Raw genomic sequence first — 22,829 nt, forward strand, 5'->3', positions numbered from 1 at the left:
AGGTGACTGAGATGGGATATTAAGTGGCATAGATAAGTTAATTCAGACTACGTCAAAGGAGATTTGAACAAGGGATATCAATTAGTGGTGAGAGGAAGGTTTGAGAGAGATGCTAGGAAGAACTCCTTCCCTCAAACAGTGCTGTTACCCTTAGCTCAATGAGTAGCACTCTCGCCTCTGGGTCAGAAGGTTGTGCACTCAAAAGACTTGAGCACAAAATCTAGGCTAACTCTCCCAGTGCAGTACTGAGAAAGTGCTGCACATTCGGTGGTGCCGTCTTTCGGATGCAACAATAAATCGTAGGCTGTAGGAAACATGTCAGCAATTTGTGCACAGCAAGGTCCCACAAACAGCAATGAAAATTATGTTCCAGGAGACTGAGCAAGCTTTTCTTTAAATCGTACCACAGGACCTTTTACATACCCTGAAAAGGAAGATAGTGGCATAGAAATTCATCTGAGACTTGGGGAAGGGTCAAATCCTTTATCTTAGGCTGAGCTTGATTTTGATTTGTGCCAAGGTCAACGTCTGCAGACATGTCCAAACAAATTATCTTAATACAAAGGATTGCGATTCCCTTATCAATATTAAATGGATAGCCGATCTTTGACAATGGCAAGAAAGTCTGTCGTTGAATGCAATAGCTCCGGCCATTTAAACAATCCACACCTTACACTCCCTTTATTGAGCAAAAAATGTTTTAATTGAAAGATATTGCTGGCTCATACCATGATGCTGCCAAACTCTAGGACTCTCAACTGAGTTTTTCCAAACCCCTAGACCATTCGTCTCCTATTGATGTCAATGCCGAGGATCCCTGTGCTGTTAAACCTGATTACCCTTCCTCTCTCCTTATTGTGCTGCTAAATACCTACTTCTAGCCTGGTATATGTTGTATACCATTTTCCTGTTCATGTTGGAATTTTAAAAAGGTAAGAGATAAAGAAAAGATACATACAGATATAAAGGAACTTTATTAATAACCAAGGCAAATAAAAAAGAAAAAAAATGCAAATGTTGTAAATCTGAAACAAAAACAGAAAATTCTGGAAATACGCAGCAGATCAGTGAACATCTATAAAATGAAAAGACGAGTTAACACTTCAGATGTGACCTTTCATCAGAACAAGACTGAAAAAACCATCACTATGAATCAAAATAGGCAGTCAGTAATAATTACAAATAAAAGGAGATGGTGAACGTTCAGGCAGTTTTTATCCACCATTTTTGCTTTTTCACTCAGGTGAGTATATATAGTTAGAAATAACATTTATGACATAATAGACAAAAAATAGAAAAAAAAATCCTATACTTGACCCAAAATATGCTTAATCACTGCTATAAATGCCTGAAAAAAGTTTCCCTAAGATAGACTTGCCCTTCTGTCTGCAGGTGGGGCTTGAGTTGGAAATTTTACCTGGAACCGAGTGTCGGAGGATACAGTTCCAATGGTTGGTGATAGTATAACAGGCAGAGTGCAAGCGGGCAGTAGAAGTCTCAGGTGGAAGAGCGAGCCTTTAGTCAGGGAACATGGCAAACAGGGAACACGTGTCTTAGGTCGTGGAGCAGGCCTCTGGTTGGGTCAAGGAGTGGGTTAGGAACAAACGAGGGTGGGAATGCAAGCAGGAGAAAGACTCAGGGTGGGTAAGGTGTAACTTGACAGCTAAACAGCAGAACCGGCTGGCAGAGCCAGGAGCAGATGGGAAGAAGGCAGATGGCTGCAATTTAAATTTAAGCTATTTTAATTTTAAATAAAATTTTAAATTTAAGTGGAAGTAGTTACTTATAGTTTGTATCCTGGTTAGCTAGTAGAAGTACAAGAGTTAGGAGGCACAACTGGCAAGCATAGTTTTGGGAAAACGGAAAAGCAACTATAATAGTATGGATAGTTTAGAAGTCGGTGTCACTCAAACATTGGGCATAACACAGGTATGAGAAAATTGTGACCTAGGAAGTGTGATATCTGGAAGAGATGTAGTCGTGAAACTTTTAATATGTTATATACACATTAGATCCCACGTGTCATGGCTCATAGTGCGTCAAAGGCTATGCTGTTCTAACGTGGGTTCTGCAGTGCGGAAGGGGTGCATATTTGAGATGATTGGGAAGTAAGTTTGTGAGAGATGGGGAGAAGGATGCTTCAGGGAGAAGGGCATCTCAGGGGAAAGAGGTAGATCGGTGGGAGCAAAGGATAGCTCACGATCATGTAGCTACATAATTCTTTTGTTCACCTAAGGAAAAAGTGGGAATGTGTTGTATTGTTGATCAGGTTTGGTAAGGATGCAGAAAGGATCATTTAAATCCCGCCGGCTGACTTCTTATCTTTTCCACGGGAGGTCAACGGGAAACAGTGGGAAATCACGGAGGCTTCCCGTCAAGACCAGGTAAGTGGCGGGATCGGCTGCCGGGGCCGCCCCGTTGTGGTCCTGTTCCTCCTGACCCCATAAAGAAAATTTAAAAGAAATGTTTTTAAACATACCTTTTTGGGCCTCTTCTGGCCCTGAAACTCTTACCTGCTAGGTTGGTCTGGTGGGAAACTCACTTCCTGCTCAGATTGCTGACTTAAAGTTGCAATCAGGTCTCGATGACGCCATCGGGACCCAATATGTATATGTTGAAAAGGATCCTGTCGGCTTTGGGTGGACGTTCTTTGCAGCCTGCTCATTTGAGCAGGTTAACATCCAAAACAGTCAGATCCTGGCAAGTAAGTAACCTCGGCATTATTAACTGCCCATACGCCCGGTTTCCACTGAACAGATAGGGTTAAAATCATCCCCTGTATATAGATTGAAGGATCTTCCATGTATTTTGTTGAAATGTCAGTTTTGGCTGTGTAAGTGTATGCCTCTATCACATAATATTTCTAATAACCATTTGCATGGGATGTCTGCCATAGCAATATTTCTTCCACTAGGTGGTGATGTGCAGTTCATAAAATTAGGTTAGGATGTTAATAAATAACAAATTACATATGTTGTTACACTTATATATAATAATGATTTGCACCATTGTATACAACAAATTAAGTTGTGTACAACGAGTGCGCTGTTATCGTACAATAACAAATATTATACAATATCACATTATAGCATTATATACATTATAACAAGTTACATTTGTAAACACAAATAGTTTGTATTATTATATACAATTTTACATTTTGCACAATAATTCTATTATTCACACTAAAATTACTTCTGAACAATAAATACTGTAAAAGAATAAAAGGAAAAACTGCAATATAAAAGTGCAGTAAATGCTTTCAAGAACTTCTAGCCAGTTTCCAGGACATGACTGCAAACACAGATCTAGTGCTTCTTTAGTGACACCCTCCAACCCACCTCCCATTGTGCCATTGCCCAGGATCCTCCACTGCTCTGACATCCAAGGACTCCATTCCTAATACCTCTACATATATGGATCCTCAGCTGCTCTCAAGTAAATGCTGAAAAGATTTGGGGGACATTTTGCTTGCATTACATTGTGGTTTTTGGCTGCTTAGACCATTTCAAAGTACACGTAGTGGCTATAGAACGTTCTGAACCCAATGAGCTTTTGGCAATGCATTTTTCTCTTCATGAGGGTCCTTCTGCTAATTCTACACTGGAAAGAGGAGGAATAGCAGTATCAGGAAGAAGGAACAAACAGAGCTGCAGCTGCTTGGAGAGCAAATTAAAGGAGGAATGCATCACAGGAATCCTTAACCTTCCAACAGAGTTCATAGGCCCAGAACAAATTACCTGTGGTTCTCGGAGAAGCAACGTATTAGGAGGCTTTGTTTCTCTAGGCTGGCTGTCACAGAGTTGTGTCACCTCCTGCAACAAGTCCTGCAACAAGACCTGCAACCAACTTCCACAGCTAGAATAGCATTGCCTGTTGCGGTCAAGATCACAGCAACCCCAAACTTTTTTGTCTCCGTCTCCTTCCAGGCTGTCACAGGGAAAGCAGTAAAATCAATGCAGTTCATCTTGCATTAACAGATGGCTGATGCCATGTTTGCTAGAGCAGTCAATTTCATCACTTTCCCATTGACAGCAGGAGAGGGCTCTGGGGTTCATACAGGTTGCAGGCTTCCCCCAAGTCATTGTGAAACAGGGCATTTGTGGTGTTTACTGCTTGCAGCTGACACATACCTTTTGCAAAGCTAGGACAACATTTTGGTGATACAGGAGGATGCTGTGCCACAGCAGTGTAGGATGTACGTTTGTGCCTGTGATTTATCGTTACACCAAGTTGCTTATTTTAAGTGTACTGTCTTCAGGAGGTACCAAGCTCCACAAGAATGATGGGAAAATCAGAGGGAAATGCCAGAGTTGCTTTCCTGCATCTCTTAGTTGATGATCATGATGCAGCAACCCATTTGTTCACCAACTAGGGATGGTATTTAGCTCAGAGAAACCAGAGTCAAAAAAGAGAAACTACTAAGCCACATTAAATATATAACCATGTATTATTTACATCTAATTTAATTGGATTGTATTTCTCTGTGTGCCTCTGAAATATAAACTGACGAAACCTGCTATGCAAATAGACGTTAACATTTTAAAATGTAAAATTATAAAGTAAAAAAAATGCAGTCCAACAGAACAATAAACACAAACGATGATACTTTATAGAGACACATACCATGCCTGAAGTTTTGTTTTGCCCTGGACTGTTTACATGCTGTTAAGTGGTTGCTGTGCGGCCTCTCCACACGCAGCGGGTGGAGAGGAAAAGGGGCCGGTCATTCCTTGTTGCCATTGTATCCAGACCTGCCACAATGGAGAAAAAGGTGGCCCGGGAATTCAGACATAAGGTAAGGCAAAAGTATCTAACGGAACACAATTCCACTTTTCACTTAACCTGAACATGTTCCTACTAATTTTAATTAATAATAACTTATTTGTTGGTCTTCGTAAGGAAGTGTTAAGTATGGTTAGGATGTGTGAGACTATGAACCCGGCAGTATGAATAACAGATGGGGGAAGGGCATTGAATGTTTCTTTTAGGATAATGTTCCATTTCCATTAAGCGCAGTGGTGTCCGGACGGTGCGTTTGGAATAAAGCGCCTTTAAATGTTGTTATTGTGGTATAGTTTCAGCAGTGTTTCCCTTGTTCACGAGCAGTTGCTCTGCCCAGGGATGAACTCGCTCAGCCCCGGAGTCGAGCGCCATCGGGCAGAGGAAGGGACGCAGTTCCGTAAACTCTTGGCTTAGTAGACCCAATGCCGTGAATCCACCGAGATGCGATATTCTAATGATAACTATTGAGCACTGAAAAAAAAAATCCAGTATATTGAATTCAAACACATGTTCAAGCGTCTGGGCTCTGAAATAGATTGGTAACATTACACCTGAACGAAATTCTTAAAGGGACATTGCTTTCGAGATTCTGTCAACGAGGAGGCATATCGATACAATCACTTGAAGCGAGATACAGAAGGTTAAATAATGTCCTGATCAAAAATAGTAGCAAATTGGGTCTGCTATAGTTTTTTTTTCAATGTCCAAAGAAGCTAAAAATCCTCATGTAGATGATGCAGTGTAGAGATCATGCAGTTTAAACTTCTCAACAAAGAATGAAGTTGATTCGCAGTCAGCTTCCATCTTTATAACCAGATGGGGACGGGTCAGTTCTTGCAATGACCAGGCCATAAAGCTGATAGGTTTGTTACCATGGGACTTTAATGTCAATTGTGTGATTTTTTTTCAATTAGGTTTTCATATTTTAATTTTCATTTTTTATTAAATGTTTAGGTGATTACAGATAAGGAAGGTCCCAGGTTTGATCCCTAATCTCAGCTGAAAGAGTAGCGTTGGGGACACTACAGTTGATCCCAGTGCCACTTAATTAGGGAGGGAAAATCAGCTAGGTTTCCCATTCAGTGTGGTTATCCAGCAACTATTGCCGCAAGTATGTGTGTGTAGAAATAAGGTGGAGACAGAATCAGCCCCATTGGTAAAATAGTCAACTGACACTCATCAAGACAATACACTCGAATAATAGCAATTTGGACAGGGACAGTGTTTAGTACCCTTGATGTGGAGATGCCGGTGATGGACTGGGGTTGACAATTGTAAACAATTTTACAACACCAAGTTATAGTCCAGCAATTTTATTTTAAATTCACAAGCTTTCGGAGATTTTCTCCTTCCTCAGGCAAATGTTTCAAGATCTCCTTGAAGCCTACGCATTTATACATATTGAACAATACATGGTGTTTACAGACTGCCCCTGCAACTGCCCGTTGCCAAGGCAATCACCGTGTTCAGACAGAGAGGTGTTACCTGCAGAACCCCCGAATACACATTCAACAAAAAAACAAACAGGGAAAAAAAAACAGAGAAAAAAAAACACAGAGAGAGGCAGAAACATCCGGAAGGCAGAGAGAGCCAGCAAATGACCCATTATATTAAAAACAGATAACATTTGTTCGCTGGTGGGGTAACGTGTAGCGTGACATGAACCCAAGATCCCGGTTGAGGCCGTCCTCATGGGTGCGGAACTTGGCTATCAATTTCTGCTCGACGATTTTGCGTTGTCGTGTGTCTCGAAGGCCGCCTTGGAGTACGCTTACCCGAAGGTCGGTGGATGAATGTCCATGACTGCTGAAGTGTTCCCCGACTGGGAGGGAACCCTCCTGTTTGGCGATTGTACCCTTGGTATCATACTCTAGCCAAGAGTTAACTTCCACAGAAGAAGAAGGGATGGTAGAAAGTTAGTGAGAAAAACACAAGTTTAATTCATTTCTGTCAGCAATGTGATATAATTGCATTACTAATCACATCATCGTGGCCTCTTCCTTACATAAACATAGTGAGTTATTTTACAAGACACTTTGCTGCAGGAACACTGATCTCTAAAGTCTAACATTTAGCCTGTAATTCATATTACAGCTAATTCTATATATATATTGTATATGGGTTGTATTCTTCCCGCTGTACCCACAGCTCTTTGGTACCTTGCAAAAGTAGACATTCTTCATGTGCCAATCTAATTAATGACTGCTAGAAAGTTATTCAATCATGCAAATGGATAAGGCATTGGATCTGAAACCAAGCTTGTCTTCCCTTGACATCCACACATATCCACTTCCAGCACATGTCACTGGATAATGATTGTTTGTTGGAATTTTGGCTGATTTTTCACCTTTTCCCATCTACTGAGATCGATTGTAGTGTCTCCTATGTCCCCAGCTCAGACCAGGTAATTTAGCACAATGACTCATCCTGGATTCTTTCTAATCTGTATCGTCCAGCATCATACCACATAGTGCATTTAGCCATCGAGCCAATGACTTTCTGTCTAAAAAGAATACTCAAAATAATCCACAGAAATGAGCAATGAAAACAAAAGGATGTTAAAGATAAAAGAATGATGATTGACTTTTTAAAATAAGTATTGATGATGAGATTCCCACTTGAATATTAATTCACTGTTAATTTACGACCCAACCTTTGACTTTTGCACAAACTTTGAACTTAGCCCTGAAATGCCATTGTCATGGCATAGGATCAAAAAGCTGGGTAGCTGGAGTGTAATCAACAAAATTTATGTAAATATACAAACTGTGATAAAACATTAGCGACTTTGGCTTAGAAATTGGCAGGCCAGCGCAAACTGGACACAGGGAATGATCCCTGCGACGGAATGCTTAGGCCCGAGTCACGCTTGATATTGGGACTAGCAACTCATTTACATGCTGGGCATCTCCAGGCAGCTCGCCGGCGAAGAAGATTTCAATTTCGGGCCGCTGCATCACTGGCAATGGTCCTCAGGTACGTCCTCGGAGAGGGGGGGAAGCGATCGGTAGGGACAGGAGCATTCAGGAGAGGGGGGTGATTGGGGTAGGGAAGGTGATCGGGAGAGAGGGGAAGTGATTGGGGAGTTGCTGAGCGGGGGTCGTCGGCACTGCAGTAGGAGTACTCCTGCTCCACATTCAGGTAAGTTTTTTTTTATAAACTTACCTTTTTGGTGGCAGGCTCCAGTGGTTCCTTTAAGGACTGCTAATTAGACCGCATATAGACGATGTGTTCTTGAATACAGGCAGGCTGATGCTGGCTGTGTTCAGGGCAACCCAATTTTGCAAAGGGAGCCTCAAACAGGTGTTAGACCCTCCTATTTGCATATGTAAAGGGCCTAACATCTGTTTCAGGCGCGGGCCCTGGACGCCTCTTTTTCTGCCTCTAACAATACGGGGGATGGTGCGTAATGAGTGTGCATGTCCCACCCGCCATATTGGATGTTTAGGCACCCATTTTGTGCCTGAAAAACGGGGGCGGCACCATCAAATTTCTAGGCCTATAGGTCAGAGACTTACCTGGAGTCAGTCGATGAAAGATTTAATCTAATTCCTGCTAGTAATATATTTAATGTATTTGGTTTTTATTACACATCTTGTTCTGTGTAATTCCTCTTAAGTACAACCCAAAGGCTGCCAAATTGGTATTCAGTGACCTTTTAAACAACTATTTCACTGAACATCACATTATTGTGTATATCACATTTCCCCCTTCGTGCCTTATTCTTCCCTGCTACATAACAAATAAGCTATCAGAATATTTAGGCCTATTAAAATTGGTCTGATGCCCAATGTTTCCCTCCTGCTGCATTTCCCCAGCTCTTACGGGAAAGGGAGGAAATAACGAATGCTTACAGCCAATTGCTTCTAAACACCAAATCCCTCCCAGTTTTATTAAGCTCATAGATACCCCAAAGCTCCCACACTCCCCCTCACTACTGCCATATCCAAGTTCTCCTGAATATTAACATTTCCCATCTCTCCCACACCTCATCCTTATCCAGTACTCAACTGCCTCCTCAATACCATTAAGTCTTACCAAATGCCACTACCCCACACCCTAGCCTTCATCATTACTTCACCACATGACAATACTAACCTTCATCATTACGACCCTGACCTTCATCATTACTTCACCACACGACAACACACCATCTGCCAAACTCCTTCCTACAAGCCACTCCACTTTTCTCCACCTACTGTACCCCACACACTAATGCCAGGTCCACTACACATTGCTTTCTCTCGCTCTTCCCCACTTTCCCACCCTCTGTCTTCCATTACCTCACAGACAACCTTTCCCCACTAAGCCATGGACTTGCCTCCAATGGGTATATTATCTAATATATTCGTCTGCATCATAGACTTAAAAAAGAAATGAAAATTCAGCATATACATAAATTAATATATAATAATAAATCAGTTTCATTCATTTATGGTTTTCACATAAAATTGTACACAATCATGCAATTCAAAACACTAGTAAAAATCCCAAAGTACCATTTAATAAAAACAATACTTCACTTGTGCATTACACAGTGGCCATACTACCACTAGTTTTGTAAAAACCATATGCTCCGACTTACCATGAGTAATGCCACTGGAGGGCAACCAGTATTTTTATAAAGGTTTTAGTCATTTCAGGTGCTTCAGTTTGTCACATGCAAATTTATGTGTCACACTTAGATTAAAGTATAAAACAAGAAAAGGAAAGCAGTCATTTTCTGCTGGTTTCAACTTGAGGACGAGCCTGAGATTTACAAGTAACTGTCAGTCTACAGATAAATTTCTCACAGGAACAGAAAATAACTTCTCACTGAACTCAGGATTTGCCTAAGGACAGCAAACCTTTAATTGACTTCACATTGTGTCCTTTTACTGCAATGGGACATTATATCCTTAAAAGGACACAACAGGTTACACATAGATCCACCATTACAGCAGAATCAAGCATTGTGTGTTGCATTGTCTAATGCTCCCATCCTTATAAACAGCATATCCTCTGACTTATCGTGCACGACATTAAAGAAAAGCCCTTATATGAAATATTGAAAGTGTATCCCCACTGCCGCAGCGACATGAAGTAGATTTTAATGTCCTGGCCATAGTATGACAGTTTTCCTGATCTTGGTCATCTGCTGGCTGGAGATCCTCTTAGATTCTTTCTCTCGCACAGGTGGCATTAATATAACTGAACTTCCTGAAGATATTGAACCTTATCAAAAATGTTACTCCATATCATCAGAGCTCCAAAAATCTCACTAGGACCATTGAATGTTTGGTGGCAATAAGGATACATTTGTTAGGTTTCAAGATTTCTTGAATACTATTCTTACACTAGTTACAGTAGGAATATCATATAATATTGCACATTATTTAAAACTGTTTGTCTGTGTACAATTTCTTTTTCTGGTTTTTCAGTTTTGAAAGGTTGGCCGTGCCTGATTTAGTGGCAGTAGTTGTTATTCAAAGCAGCCCACATTTTATGGAAAAAATGATTGTCTTACATAAAATTTATTTAACATTTTTTGAAAATGTCAATATTCCTGCTGGAATGGAAACCTTTGAGTAGTATCTTCCTCCCTGTTTGGCTGCTGCATTGTTGGAGAATGTCCTGGAGCACGCAGCCAGGGCTGACTTCAGAGCAAATTTCCCAGCCTGTAGTGTGGTTTTTTTGGGATGCTGGCTGTGGAGTGCTTCATATACTGGTTTGAAGTCATCCCCATCACCCCCATGCTCTTTCCAGTGAAGCTGCTTTGAGATGCATGGAAAGCTTCCTATAACCTCTGGAGTGACCTACTAAGGAGGGAGGCCCTACTCAACATCTACACGGCAGCGATAACATTAATGTTTTCACTAACGGCCAAAGAAATTTTACATGGGTTTATCCTTTTCTTCTATGGAAGGGGACAATTCTTTGAATAAAAGTCACTCCTTTTAGACTTCCCTTTCCCTTTTCGACTGGCATTAGTATTCTTCCACAAAAATACGACTGAGATGTCGGACTCAGCTTGTGAGGAATCCCAAATATGAACCTAGTAATAGCACTCTTTGGCACAGTACATTTAAGATGATAGGGTGTAATCAAAAGAGTGTACTATTAGGGTGGGGGTGAGGGGAATGATAGTTGTAAAATATCCCTCAAGCATCATAGAATCATATAGCACAGAAGGAGACTATTTGTCCTATAGTGCTGGTGCTGGCTCTTTGAAAGAGCTATCCAATTAGTCTCACTCCCCAGCTCCTTCCTCATAGCCCTCCAAACCTTTCATTTTCAATTGTATATCAACTTACATTTTCAAAGTTACTATTAAATCCATTTCCACCACCCTTTCAGGCAATGTATTCCAGGTCATAACAAATCATGGGGTAAAAAAATTCTCCTCATCTCCCCCTTGCTTTTTTGCCAATTATGTTAAATTTGTATCCTTTGGTTACTGACCTTCCTATCTACTCTATCAAAACCCTTCATAATTTCGAACACTCTATTAAATCTCCCCTTAACCTTCTTTGCTCTAAGGAGAACAATCTCAGCTTCTCTAGTCTCTCCAAATAACTGAATTGCCTCAACCCTGGTACCATTCTGATAAATCTCCTCTGCACCTTCTCCAGTTGGGGAAGTTAGGGAAATAATGGCCCGGAAATTACTCATGACATGATGACGAGACCAACAGAGCTCACCGTTATTTCAGGGCAAATGGAAGAGCAAGCTCTGGAGAGCGCACATGCGCAGTCAGATGCGGAAATCCAGAAATTTTTGTACCATTTGCCCTGCTCGTTTGAAAGCTTTGCATTAAAGAGATCTCGTCAGTTGAATGAATGGGCCAGCGCGAACTTGCTGCATTGCCCAGCTGAAATGAACTAATCGCTCCATAAAAAAGTAAGTTGTTTTTTTTTAGGTCTAAGCTAATTTTTAACGGCCTGGTAAATATTAATGACTGTCAAACAACTGCTCTGGCATTGAAAATTAACTTTTAAAAATGTGGAGTCTCATTCCTCCCAATATTAATTGTTGTTGGGAACATTTGAAAAAAAAATTTAAATTGTTTTTTTTTACTGATTCTTTCTGTCTCTTTTACCTCTGTCTTTTAATCTTACCCTCTCTTTATTTTGCTTTTTAAACTAATTTACTAATTCTCACTAATTCTTAGTTCTTAGCCTGTGCAGCTTGTGAAGGAAGCTTTCACTTCCTGGTTCTGACTACACAGCTTGTTAATGATGCTTCCAGCTGATTGATTGAGGGGAGAGAGAGAGATCCTTTCTCCACTCTTATAGTTCAGAAAAGCCTGGGAAAGACCACTGCACTTCTTGCAAATCTCCACTGAAACAAGTCGGCACCCAGTAGCCCGCGAAAAGTTTGTGGGTGAGTTAGTTACTTACGAGTGGCGGGCGACGTCCGTTAGGATTGTAGAATGGTTACAGCATGGAAGGAGGCCATTCAGCCCATCAAGTCCATGCTGTAACCAATGTTCACCGCTTAGTGCAATTTCCGGGCCAATGTTTTTGTGCTTCATTTCATTTGGATCTTAGCCACATGCTCTTTTTTGATAATTAGTCCACCAGCACTTTTTGAGGCAGCAGAATTCCAGTCACGTTTCTTGGCTCTTTATTGATCATTTTTTGTAACTGACATCTGCTGCCTTATTATGTAAATGAAATGGATGTATAAGTAACTTATTTGGTTCAGTAAATTTGTGAAGCGCCAAATTTAATGTTTATATAAATATAGAAAATTGTGTATATTTTTAACCACTTGTGTTCAGAATATGAAAATAAGCATGTTTGCAGCAGTTCATACATCTCTAACCTCAATCAGAGTCTCGTGTCTGGAAAAATGTATGTTATTTTGCTGGAGAGTCCCTTCACCAGTCAGATCATAGAATCAAAAACTATCATTTCTCCAACATGCCTGTTCAACCATTCAAATCCTAGAACCATTTCTGTAGTGTCACTTGTGATTGGTTCAATCACAAAAGCAACCAATGACATTCTGCTAAAAATAAATCTCTGGCATGAGTTCTGATAACAAGTAGTCAGGCAACCCACTCTATAATCCCAAAAATAAAATGTATAAGAAATAAAGACCACAATTCAATAATAATTTACAAAAAAAAATCACTAATTTGCCCATGAACTTTCCCATACTCTCCAATTGTGCCATACTAAACTCTCCAATTATTCCAGTGTCTATTACCTCTTCCCACTACAAAAGCAAAATCAACAGCTTTGACCCTGGGGATACCCTACATCTCCAGCAGAAAGCATCAGACCCACCCTCATTCCTGTGCTCCATGTCCAGTCCCAATCAGGCATGATGTCCTAATTCTGTAAAGAATGCAGGTGCAGCACATGAAAGCATGAGAAACTGATGCCTCCATCTCACCGGTGAATTTGGCCAGTCTGTAGTTTCCTGCTCGCTCCCTCCCACTGCTCTCTACTCAGTGCCCAGCCTATTACTCACGCAGCATTAGGGACTGGTTCAGTTTACATAAGAATGTAAGAAATTCGACCAGGAGTAGGCCATATGGGCCCTCGAGCCTGCCCCACCATTCAACAAGATCATTACTAATTTTCAACCTAAATTCCACTTTCCCGCCGTCCATTATCGATCCCCATATCCCTTGATTCCCTTAGAGTCCAAAAATCTATTGATCTCAGCTTTGAATATACACAATGACTGAGCATCCACAGCCCTCCGGGGTGGAGAATTCCAAAGATTCACAACCCTCTGAGTGAAGAAATTTCTCCTCATCTCAGTCCTAAATGGCCAACCCCTTACCCTGAGACTATGGCCCCTAGTTCTAGACTCCCCAGCCAGGGGAAACAACCGCTCAGCATCTTGACTGTCCTTGGTCATTCACTCCAAGACCCAATGACTCCTGCACTCTATACTTCCAACGCAGCTCCAGCCCACTCCTAAGGTCCAAGTCCAGGATGCTTTCTTATATTTTCCCCAATCAACAGCTCCTGAGTCCTGCCTTAAGTTCAGCCCAACAAATTTCTTTCACTCTTTCCCACCTCCACCCACTCTCAAGTCACCCACTCTCAAGTCACCGGACTCTGATTCCCTCAGACTGTATACTCGCAGTGCTAATGGACTAGCTTTCAAATGTAAGGGGTTTCTTTTTTTACTGTTTCTCGGGCTTATAATAGGTCAGCCAGTTATGTTTTTCCTGAGCTGCCCTGCCCGCAGTGCGGTTGCGAATCGCTTACCCCTTCCTGATTCTGAGCTGAGGACTTATCGAGTGGTAACAAAGACAGACAAACAGACCAGTGGATTGGTACAAGGAAAACCAATGTTTATTAATAAGAAAACTAAAACTACAAGGTAAACAGTACAATACAGAAGATAAAGAAATCGCTATGGATGTAATACAGTCTTACACTTATCGGGTTGAAAGAAACAGACACATCGAGGGAAAATTCTAAAATCACAAGTTTAGCAATATCCCCTTTAACCCCCAACCTTACACTTATGCTAGGTTGTCTTGTGGCAGCCAGAAAATTAATGCTCACCAGTGAAACAGATGAAAAAGGCCTGGCCCCTGTGCCTGCTGCTGCCGTCGACATGTGGTTGCGAGGTTTACTGGATGGCTTCCTTCTTAGTTGCTAGCAGACAGACAGGATGGGGCCAAGAGGCGAAGAGAGCAGCTACTACCCAGAAATATACTGGCCAAGAGGCGAAGAGAGCAGCTACTCCTACTACCCAGAAATATACTGGGCAGCTTCAGTTATACCCTCTTGGTAACAGGTTTTTTCATACCTTATCAGCTTGCTTCATTGTTTGATTTAAGCACGAAACGTAAGACAAAGGACCCCATCTCTGGCCCATTTACATTATGGCCGTTTCCTGTATCGATCTGTATGCTAACTGCTTTACCATTGTTCCGAATGTACCTTGATGGTTCACCTTTTGTCCTGCGATCACTTCCTGCTCGAATTTTGATGTGTTGACCGGCCATGTTGATAGCTTGCCTCAGGGCTAGAATGCAGCTGCATTGTTTAAAGAAACCTGTCTAGACACGAAAACCTGCCAAGTTGTTGAGAATGCAATTTCAAATCTGCCGGTCCTTGGCCATGTGTCTGACTGAAGCCATTTTGAGAGACCTTGGATTTTTTAAAACAGTCACACCAGGGTTTCTTTAATAACTCCAATAAATCTTCGGGGTGGGGGGAACATGTGAAATTTTGCGAATCCCTTCACAAAAGACTAACATTAATGCCAGCCCGATTTTCACTAACTATAACATGCATCACTGAAATAAATGTCATGAAGACTGTATGATTAATATAATGTAATTACAGAGACTCCAGTGACAAGAGACTACTTCAAACATTTATAACCTTCAGTTTTAGCCAAGCGGGTTGTTAACAAAAGACACACTGTAAATTTAATGTCTTATTTATTTCAAAAAGGAAAGTGGTGATGACTTTGCAAATTCTACAATACACATTGGAATTCTGTAACATCAACCAAAACAGGAAAGAAACAGAAAAATGATTTTGATGGTGATAGTCTGAAAATGTAGAATGCACATTAGTGCAGATGTGACTCCTAAAGTACCCTGAAGATTAAGGATGTTGAGAGAAAATGTGAGGCAGAGAGAGAGAGAAATAGAAAGTAACGACAAAGACTGAAAAAGTGTATAACAAACAGATATTCAGAGAGAAATAGAGAGTGGAAATTAAGCACAGACAATTCGAGGAAAAGACACAGAGAGATTGATTTTAACCCGACATACCCAGTGGAAACTGATGGGTGGGCAGTTAAAAATGAGGGGGTTACTTACCCGCAAGTAGCTGGACTCTTTCCTGACATTGCCTATTTCAACCTCCCGGGGTTCTGCAGGTGAATGAAGTGCCCGCCTAAAGTAGGCAGGGGCTTCATGCATTTATGCAAATTGGGGTCCTATTACATCAAATGGACCCTGATTGCATTTTAACTGGGGCCTGAACAGGGAAGCTGCCGTGACTTTCCCACCAGGCTGAAGCAGCTCTGCAGGCAGAAGAGGCCCTCCAAGATAACTGAAAATCTTTCCTTTGTGGGTCCAGGAAGAGCAGGAGTGCTCCTCTGGACCCCAGAGTCGTAGCCTTCACCACCCTAGACACTTTCCCCCTGTCCTGCCTTCCCTCTCGCAAGACCATCCTGAAACCCCTTTCCCATGACTTACCTACTTGCTGGTGAACCTTCCCTTAGTGCCAGCGGGTGGCCTCTTTCTGCCCATTTCAGGTGTGCAGCTCAATATCCCGAGCCTCAAGCTTATACTAGTGAGCGTGTTTTTCCACTCGCCTTGCCCCTGCCCATTCGGAACCTGCTGGAGGTTAAAATCAACCCCACAGTTTTAAAAAAATTGTCTAAGAGCAATACCACAGGGGGATATTGACAGGCTGGGTGAGTGGGCGGAGATTTGGCAGATGCAATACAATATTGGAAAATGTGAGGTTATGCACTTTGGCAGGAAAAATCAGAGAGCAAGTTATTATCTTAATGGCGAGAAACTGGAGAGTACTGCAGTACAAAGGGATCTGGGGGTCCTAGTGCAAGAAAATCAAAAAGTTAGTATGCAGGTGCAGCAGGTGATCAAGAAGGCCAACGGAATGTTGGCTTTTATTGCTAGGGGGATAGAATATAAAAACAGGGAGGTGTTCCTGCAGTTATATAAGGTATTGGTGAGACCGCACCTGGAATACTGCATACAGTTTTGGTGTCCATACTTAAGAAAAGACATACTTGCTCTCGAGGCAGTACAAAGAAGGTTCACTCGGTTAATCCTGGGGATGAGGGGGTGGACATATGAGGAGAGGTTGAGTAGATTGGGACTCTACTCATTGGAGTTCAGAAGAATGAGAGGCGATCTTATTGAAACATATAAGATTGTGAAGGGGCTTGATCGGGTGGATGCGGTAAGGATGTTCCCCAGGATGGGTGAAACTAGAACTAGGGGGCATAATCTTAGAACAAGAAGCTGCTCTTTCAAAACTGAGATGAGGAGAAACTTCTTCACTCAGAGGGTAGTAGGTCTGTGGAATTTGCTGCCCCAGGAAGCTGTGGGAGCTACATCATTAAATAAATTTAAAACAGAAATAGACAGTTTCCTCGAAGTAAAGGGAATTAGGGGTTATGGGGAGCGGGCAGGAAATTGGACATGAATTTAGATTTGAGGTTAGGATCAGATCAGCCATGATCTTATTGAATGGCGGAGCAGGCTCGAGGGGCCGATTGGCCTACTCCTGCTCCTATTTCTTATGTTCTTATGTTCTTATTTCAACCAATGGTTTTAAAAGTAAATGTGATGAATTTTACAGTATCTTTTTTCTTCTCCCTACAATTTTTTCTCCTTTACTCCAGAGGAGATGGCTGGTGCACTTCCATAGGTGTCGGCCACATTCCAGTATCTGATCAAAGTGGCCATCATTCATGTGTGATGTGAAACAGTGAGCATCCATAGTCTATTCAGTTATGGGGGTGGGGGTTATAGTTGAATCTGATTCTGTCCTCATACCTTTTGCATGCTTTCCAGTAGATGTCTCTGACTGGTTAACCAGGGATGCTGTCTAAACTGCCACCACAATTGAGATTAGCTAATTAAACACAGATGGCTTTTCAGAACTTCAAAGGAATTCTAATTGGAATCAAAACCTTTAACTTATTCTGTGAAGTTTACAGCATGCAAAGGATGGTCGACTGGCCAGGAGAGCATTGGAATAGTTAAGTCTGGAAGTGACAAATGCGTGCACCTGATGGCTGAGGCAGGAGTAAGGCAGATGATATTATGGAGGTGGAAGTAGGCGGTCATTGTGGCGGAGAGGCTATGAAGTCAGAAGCCTAGCTCAGGTTGAATAGGATGGCGTGGTTATAAACAGTGGCCGGGAAGAGAGAGGGAATCAGTGCTAAGGGTTTGTAGATTGTTGCAGGGACCGAATATTATTTTCTTTGGTTGGAGAGTCAGTGATGAGTGGTCCATCAATTTAAAATTGTCATTAAGAAAGTGAAGAGAGAATTTAGGGGAAATTTCTTTACACAGAGACTAGTTTGAGTATGGACTATTTTACCATAGGGAAGAGTTAAGGCAAAGACCATTGCATCTTTTAACAGAAGAGCAAATAATCATTTGAGGCAGAGGAAGATACAGGGCAATGGGAAAAGAGCAGTTTTGGGATACTCTAGCAAAGAGTTGGCATACATACATTGGGCCCAATGTTGTCCTTTTGTGTTGTATACTTCTATTGTTCTATGTTGCAATATCTATAGTTGTAATTGTATTTTCCAAATTCATTACTGGAAGGAAAAAGAGCCACAAGGCTTTCTGGTTCCATGGTTTCTTTGTTTTTTTAAGAGTTTCATACATTTTCGAAGTATATTCATTACTAACTTTTGTAACAGGTTTTCCACTGGCAAATTTGTAGGTGTAAAATCATGCATTGCCAGTTCATCTTTCGTGGTGTTCCTCGTACACAAAGAAGCCTCTCTCTTTCTACAACTGTGTCTCGACTTGTCTTCCAATCTCAAACTTTTTGTCCCTTTCTCTTTACATTTTTCTTTCGCTCTCTATGGCTCTCACAGCCTTTAGCCACAGAAGTGATCTTGTTTCTCCTTGGGTATGAAAGAGTTAGTGGGGGCATCAGGGCTCAGGAGGGAGATTAGGGCAAACAACATAGATTGGGAGTGAGGGAGTTGTGCGGCAGTCAAAAACTCACACCGATACATACATACAATCTCACAAACAAACCTATTCACACAGTGACATGGGGGGTAATTTTAACTCCCAAGAACAGGTGGGTTGGGGCGGGTGGGTAGTAAAAATAGTTGAATTTTTCAGTGGGACCGCATCCCGGCTCCAACACGGCCACTTCTGGGTTTAACCCAGGTGTGATAGGATGCAGAAACCTGAAAGTACCATCCCCACTTAAAGCCGGCGGACCGATAGTTAAAGGGGCAATGAACCTCATTGCGATAGTTGAGGCACTTAATTTTTTGTGTATTAGAAATGTAAAATGAATTTAACCCTACCCGTTCAGGTTTCCCATTGCTTCTGATTCACATCAGGTGAAAGCAGACAAGAAGGGCCGGATCCATGAGGTGTGAGTGCCTTTATTACATTGCTTGTGGGCCTGGATGAGCAGGAGTGCTGCGTCCAGGTCCAACAAACTCTCCTGGTGTGATAGGACCCCAGCAATCAGCCGACAACCCCCCACCCAAGATGGTGGAAGCCTCCTCTGATGATAGGCCCCTCCCTGCCCATGATGGCTCCCCCTCTCCCCCCACCCCCCCCCCCCCCCAGTGGTTGACAACCCACCCCCCCCGCCATGGTGGTGGACCACCTCCCCGATGGTAGACCACCCCCCCCCCCCACCCAGATAGCTGAGACCCATCCATACCTCCGACTCCTCCCGACCTCCGACCTTCTCTCAACGTCCTCCGATCTTCTGATGACCTGAACACCTCCTGGCCTGCGATGTCCTCCAGGCCCCCCCCCCCCCCCACACCCGTTGTCCTCCACGGCCCACGATTCCCCTCTCCCTCCTCTCCGATTCCTACCTGTCAGCCTGTCAATGAGGCTGGCTGCCAGGCACGAAACTCGGAAGTAAAATTTATTGCCCGCGACCCGCCAACTTTACTTCTGCTTTTTGTGTCCAATTGTCTTCCCCCTCCCCCGCTGCCTTCCCCCCCCCCACTGTAAAAATCATGAGATACACTTACACTCTCTCTCTCTGTTTTTTTGTTTAGTTTTTCCTATATGTGACTGATCAATATGGCAAAGAGATCAACCATTACCTTTTACGCTCTCCAATCTCTCATGCTTTTACCCATATCTAAGTGTGCAGGAAGCCACCTGTGAAGTCAAAAAGGCCTGCATCAGAAACTCACAAGTTCCCAATGCCTCATGCTCCTTGGTACTGGGATCAGCGGTAAGGAAAATAATAAAGTGAATCAGCAGCTACCAACCGGGAAATGAAAGTGGGGAGGCTGGACACTGCAGTGAATGACGATCAAAGTTAAATGGGCAGTAAGACACCAGGTTGAATGTTGGGTTGCAGAGCAGTGATTTGGGGCTGGATCAGGCAGAGTGGATATAGTAGAAATTGAGGTTGAGCAGACTGCACTCAGGGGAAAGGGAGGGGAGATTCAGGATAAAAATGATAAATAAGACTATGATAAATACGATGAATATGACTAAAAATAATTAAAATGGCAATAGCTGAAAATAAGAAAAAAGACAGCTGACATTTGTGTGGGCACTTGATAGCCTGTGTTGTCATTTAGTTAGCACAGATCAATCAGTGTTACAGGTTCATTTCAATATAATAATATTACAAATGTACTATTTTACATTATACATGTACAATATTATAGACACAAACTTTAATTGAAGTTAAAACAGAAAATGCTGGAAAGGCTCAGCAAGTGAGGCAGCATCTGTGGAGAAAGAAACAGAGTGAACGTTTCAGGTCGAAGACCTTAGGTCAGAACTGGAAGATGTTGATTTATTTTAATTGAAGTCGTCAGCTTATGTCCTTGGCCCCCTTCTATTTCTCACGCTGCCCCTTGGTGACATGATCCGAAAGCACAACGTCAGATTACACATGTATGCTGATGATACCCAGCTCTACTTCAACCCCACCTCTCTCAACCCCTCCACTGTCTCTCATTTGTCACACTGCTTATCTGACATCCAGTACTGGATGAGCAAAAATTTACTCCCAACTAAATATTGGGAAGACCGAAGCCTTTGTCCTTGGTCCCCACCGCAAACTCCGTTCCCTAGCCACCGACTCCATCCCTCTCCCTGGCCACCGTCTGAGGTTGAACCAGACCGTTCGCAACCTTGGCATCCTACTTGATCCTGAGATGAGCTTCCAACCACATATCCGCTCCACCACCAAGACCGCCTACTTCCACCTCCGTAACATCGCCCGTCTCCGACCCAGCCTCAGTTCATCTGCTGTTGAAACCTTCATCCATGTCTTTGTTACCTCTAGACTGGACTATTCCAATGCTCTCCTGGCTGGTCTCCCATCTTCCACGCTCCATAAACTTGAGCACATCCAAAATTCTGCTGCCCGTATTCTAGTATCCTAACTTGCACCAAGTTCCATTCACCCATCACTCGTGTGCTCCCGGTCCGGGAATGCCTCGATTTTAAAATTCTCATCCTTGTTTTCAGATCCGTCCCTGGTCTCGCCCCTCCCTATCTCTATAACCTCCTCCAGCCCTACAACCCTCCGAGATCTCTGTGCTCCTCCAGTTCTTGCCTCTTGCGCTTCCCCAATTTTAATCGCTCCACCGTTGACGGCCGGGCCTTTAGCTGCCTAGACCCTAGGCTCTGGAATTTCCTCCCTAAACCTCTCCACCTCTCTTTCTCTCTCTCCTCCTTTAAGATGGTCCTTAAAACCTACTTCTTTGACTAAGTTTTAGGCCACCTGTCCTAATATCTCCTTATGTGGCTTGATGTCAAATTTTGTTTGATAACTCTCCTATGATGCACCTTGGGACGATTTGCAACGTTAAAGGCGCTATATAAATGTAAGTTGTTGGTGGCACTCTCACTTCTAAGTCAGAAGGTTGTGGGTTCAAACCCTACTACAAGACTTGAAGACACAAGGGTCACATTACTGAGGGATTGCTGCATTGTCAGAGGCTGAATGAGATGTTAAATCAAGGCTCCATCTGCCTGTTCAGGTGGATGTTAATGTTGCTATGCTACTACTTGAAGCAAGGAATTCCCCCAATGTCCTGGACAACATTCCTCCCACAATCAACACCACTGCAAACCAATTAACGAGCCATTCAACTCATTTGCTGTTTATGGAACAATGCTTCATTTAAATTGTCTTCCATGCTGCACTTCAAAAGTAATCAGTTGGTTGTGGAGCTTTTTGAGACGTGTTGAAGACATGCTAAAGCTCTATATAAATCCAAGTTCTTTCAAATATCGATTTTAGATAAATACTATTGCAATTTAATTGCTTCCCTGCTTTCCTTTGTGTGTGTTCACTTAGGGGAGTAAAATTATTTGAGCTCAATGTGCAATAGTGGTACTGAACCCTACAGTCCAGCAAGGTCCCAGAGTTGATCTTTATACTGTGTGAGTTAGCTGATTTCAGCTGGAGTATTGTTCGAGTTGATACAATTCGTTTTCTTGCACCTGCCCAAGGAAGAGAAATGGAATCAGTTGCTCCAACTCACTATCAAATGGCTTATGCTGGAAAGTATTTGTATGCAGATATTGGGTGATATCTGATGTCCCTCCGCCCCCCACAACCATAATGCTTGCTGACACTCCTTATCAAAGTGTACACATCAAAAACAGTAAGGAATCCTAATGTCTATTGAGGCATATTCCAATATGAATCAGCACAGCCAGGAAAGGAAGGAAGAAACTGAAGGGGTGGGGAGTCAAAAAGCTGGAGTAACCAACAATTTAATATAAAAACATAAAATGCTGGTAGTAAAAGCAGATTGGTCAGATCAATTAAGAAAAAAAGACCTTTTCATCAGTTTGATGTGCTGTGCATAAAAGAAACCTATGCAGTTTGCTTCCACTTCTCTGAGTACTGCATATTTACAAGCATCAGGGGCAGTAGACCAGTTCCACGTTGACAGTAGGGAGCAGTGCTTACAGGGAATTCATGGCTGGAAATCATGAGCTGCATGCCTACAATTTCCTGCCATGTTGTCCATGTGAGCTGTGTTTGGGAACACAGAGTCAGCTGTAGTACCTCATTTTTCTCCTGAGCAGTTTGCATCTCTCTGATGTGATTATTGACTTTGGTAACTTCAGACCTTAGCCGTATACCTCATTCTCCTTACTACGAGGGGTGGGTTGATGTTCTGGGTGTAGATCCTTCATCAGAACACAGTTCTGGCAAGTGGGTCTGTGCCCTTGGTGTAAGCCTCTTTTTTTTTTCTCCTTGCAGGATTGACATACCCAGTATCTGTTTTTATCATTTCAGTTTTCATTTTAGACCTACGAGTGCACATTTCCTTTTTTTTAACTAGCCCGATTTTCTTGTCTTTTTCTTTTTGTGGGCCTCTCACTCTTA

General features: G+C 42.4%; 1 protein-coding gene across 1 annotated transcript in view; it reads left to right on the forward strand.

Annotated features, from left to right (window-relative positions):
* The first annotated feature begins 4,711 nt into the window (after window positions 1–4,711).
* The window catches only part of ush1c (Usher syndrome 1C), a 228,239-nt gene continuing 210,121 nt past the window's right edge, over window positions 4,712–22,829 (forward strand). The window contains exon 1 of the mRNA XM_067993855.1: window positions 4,712–4,798. Coding sequence (XP_067849956.1) covers window positions 4,763–4,798 — 36 coding nt within the window. The 5' untranslated portion in view covers window positions 4,712–4,762. The remainder of the gene's footprint in view (window positions 4,799–22,829) is intronic.

This window comes from Heptranchias perlo, chromosome 12 (assembly GCF_035084215.1).
Source record: "Heptranchias perlo isolate sHepPer1 chromosome 12, sHepPer1.hap1, whole genome shotgun sequence".
NCBI lineage: Eukaryota > Metazoa > Chordata > Chondrichthyes > Hexanchiformes > Hexanchidae > Heptranchias > Heptranchias perlo.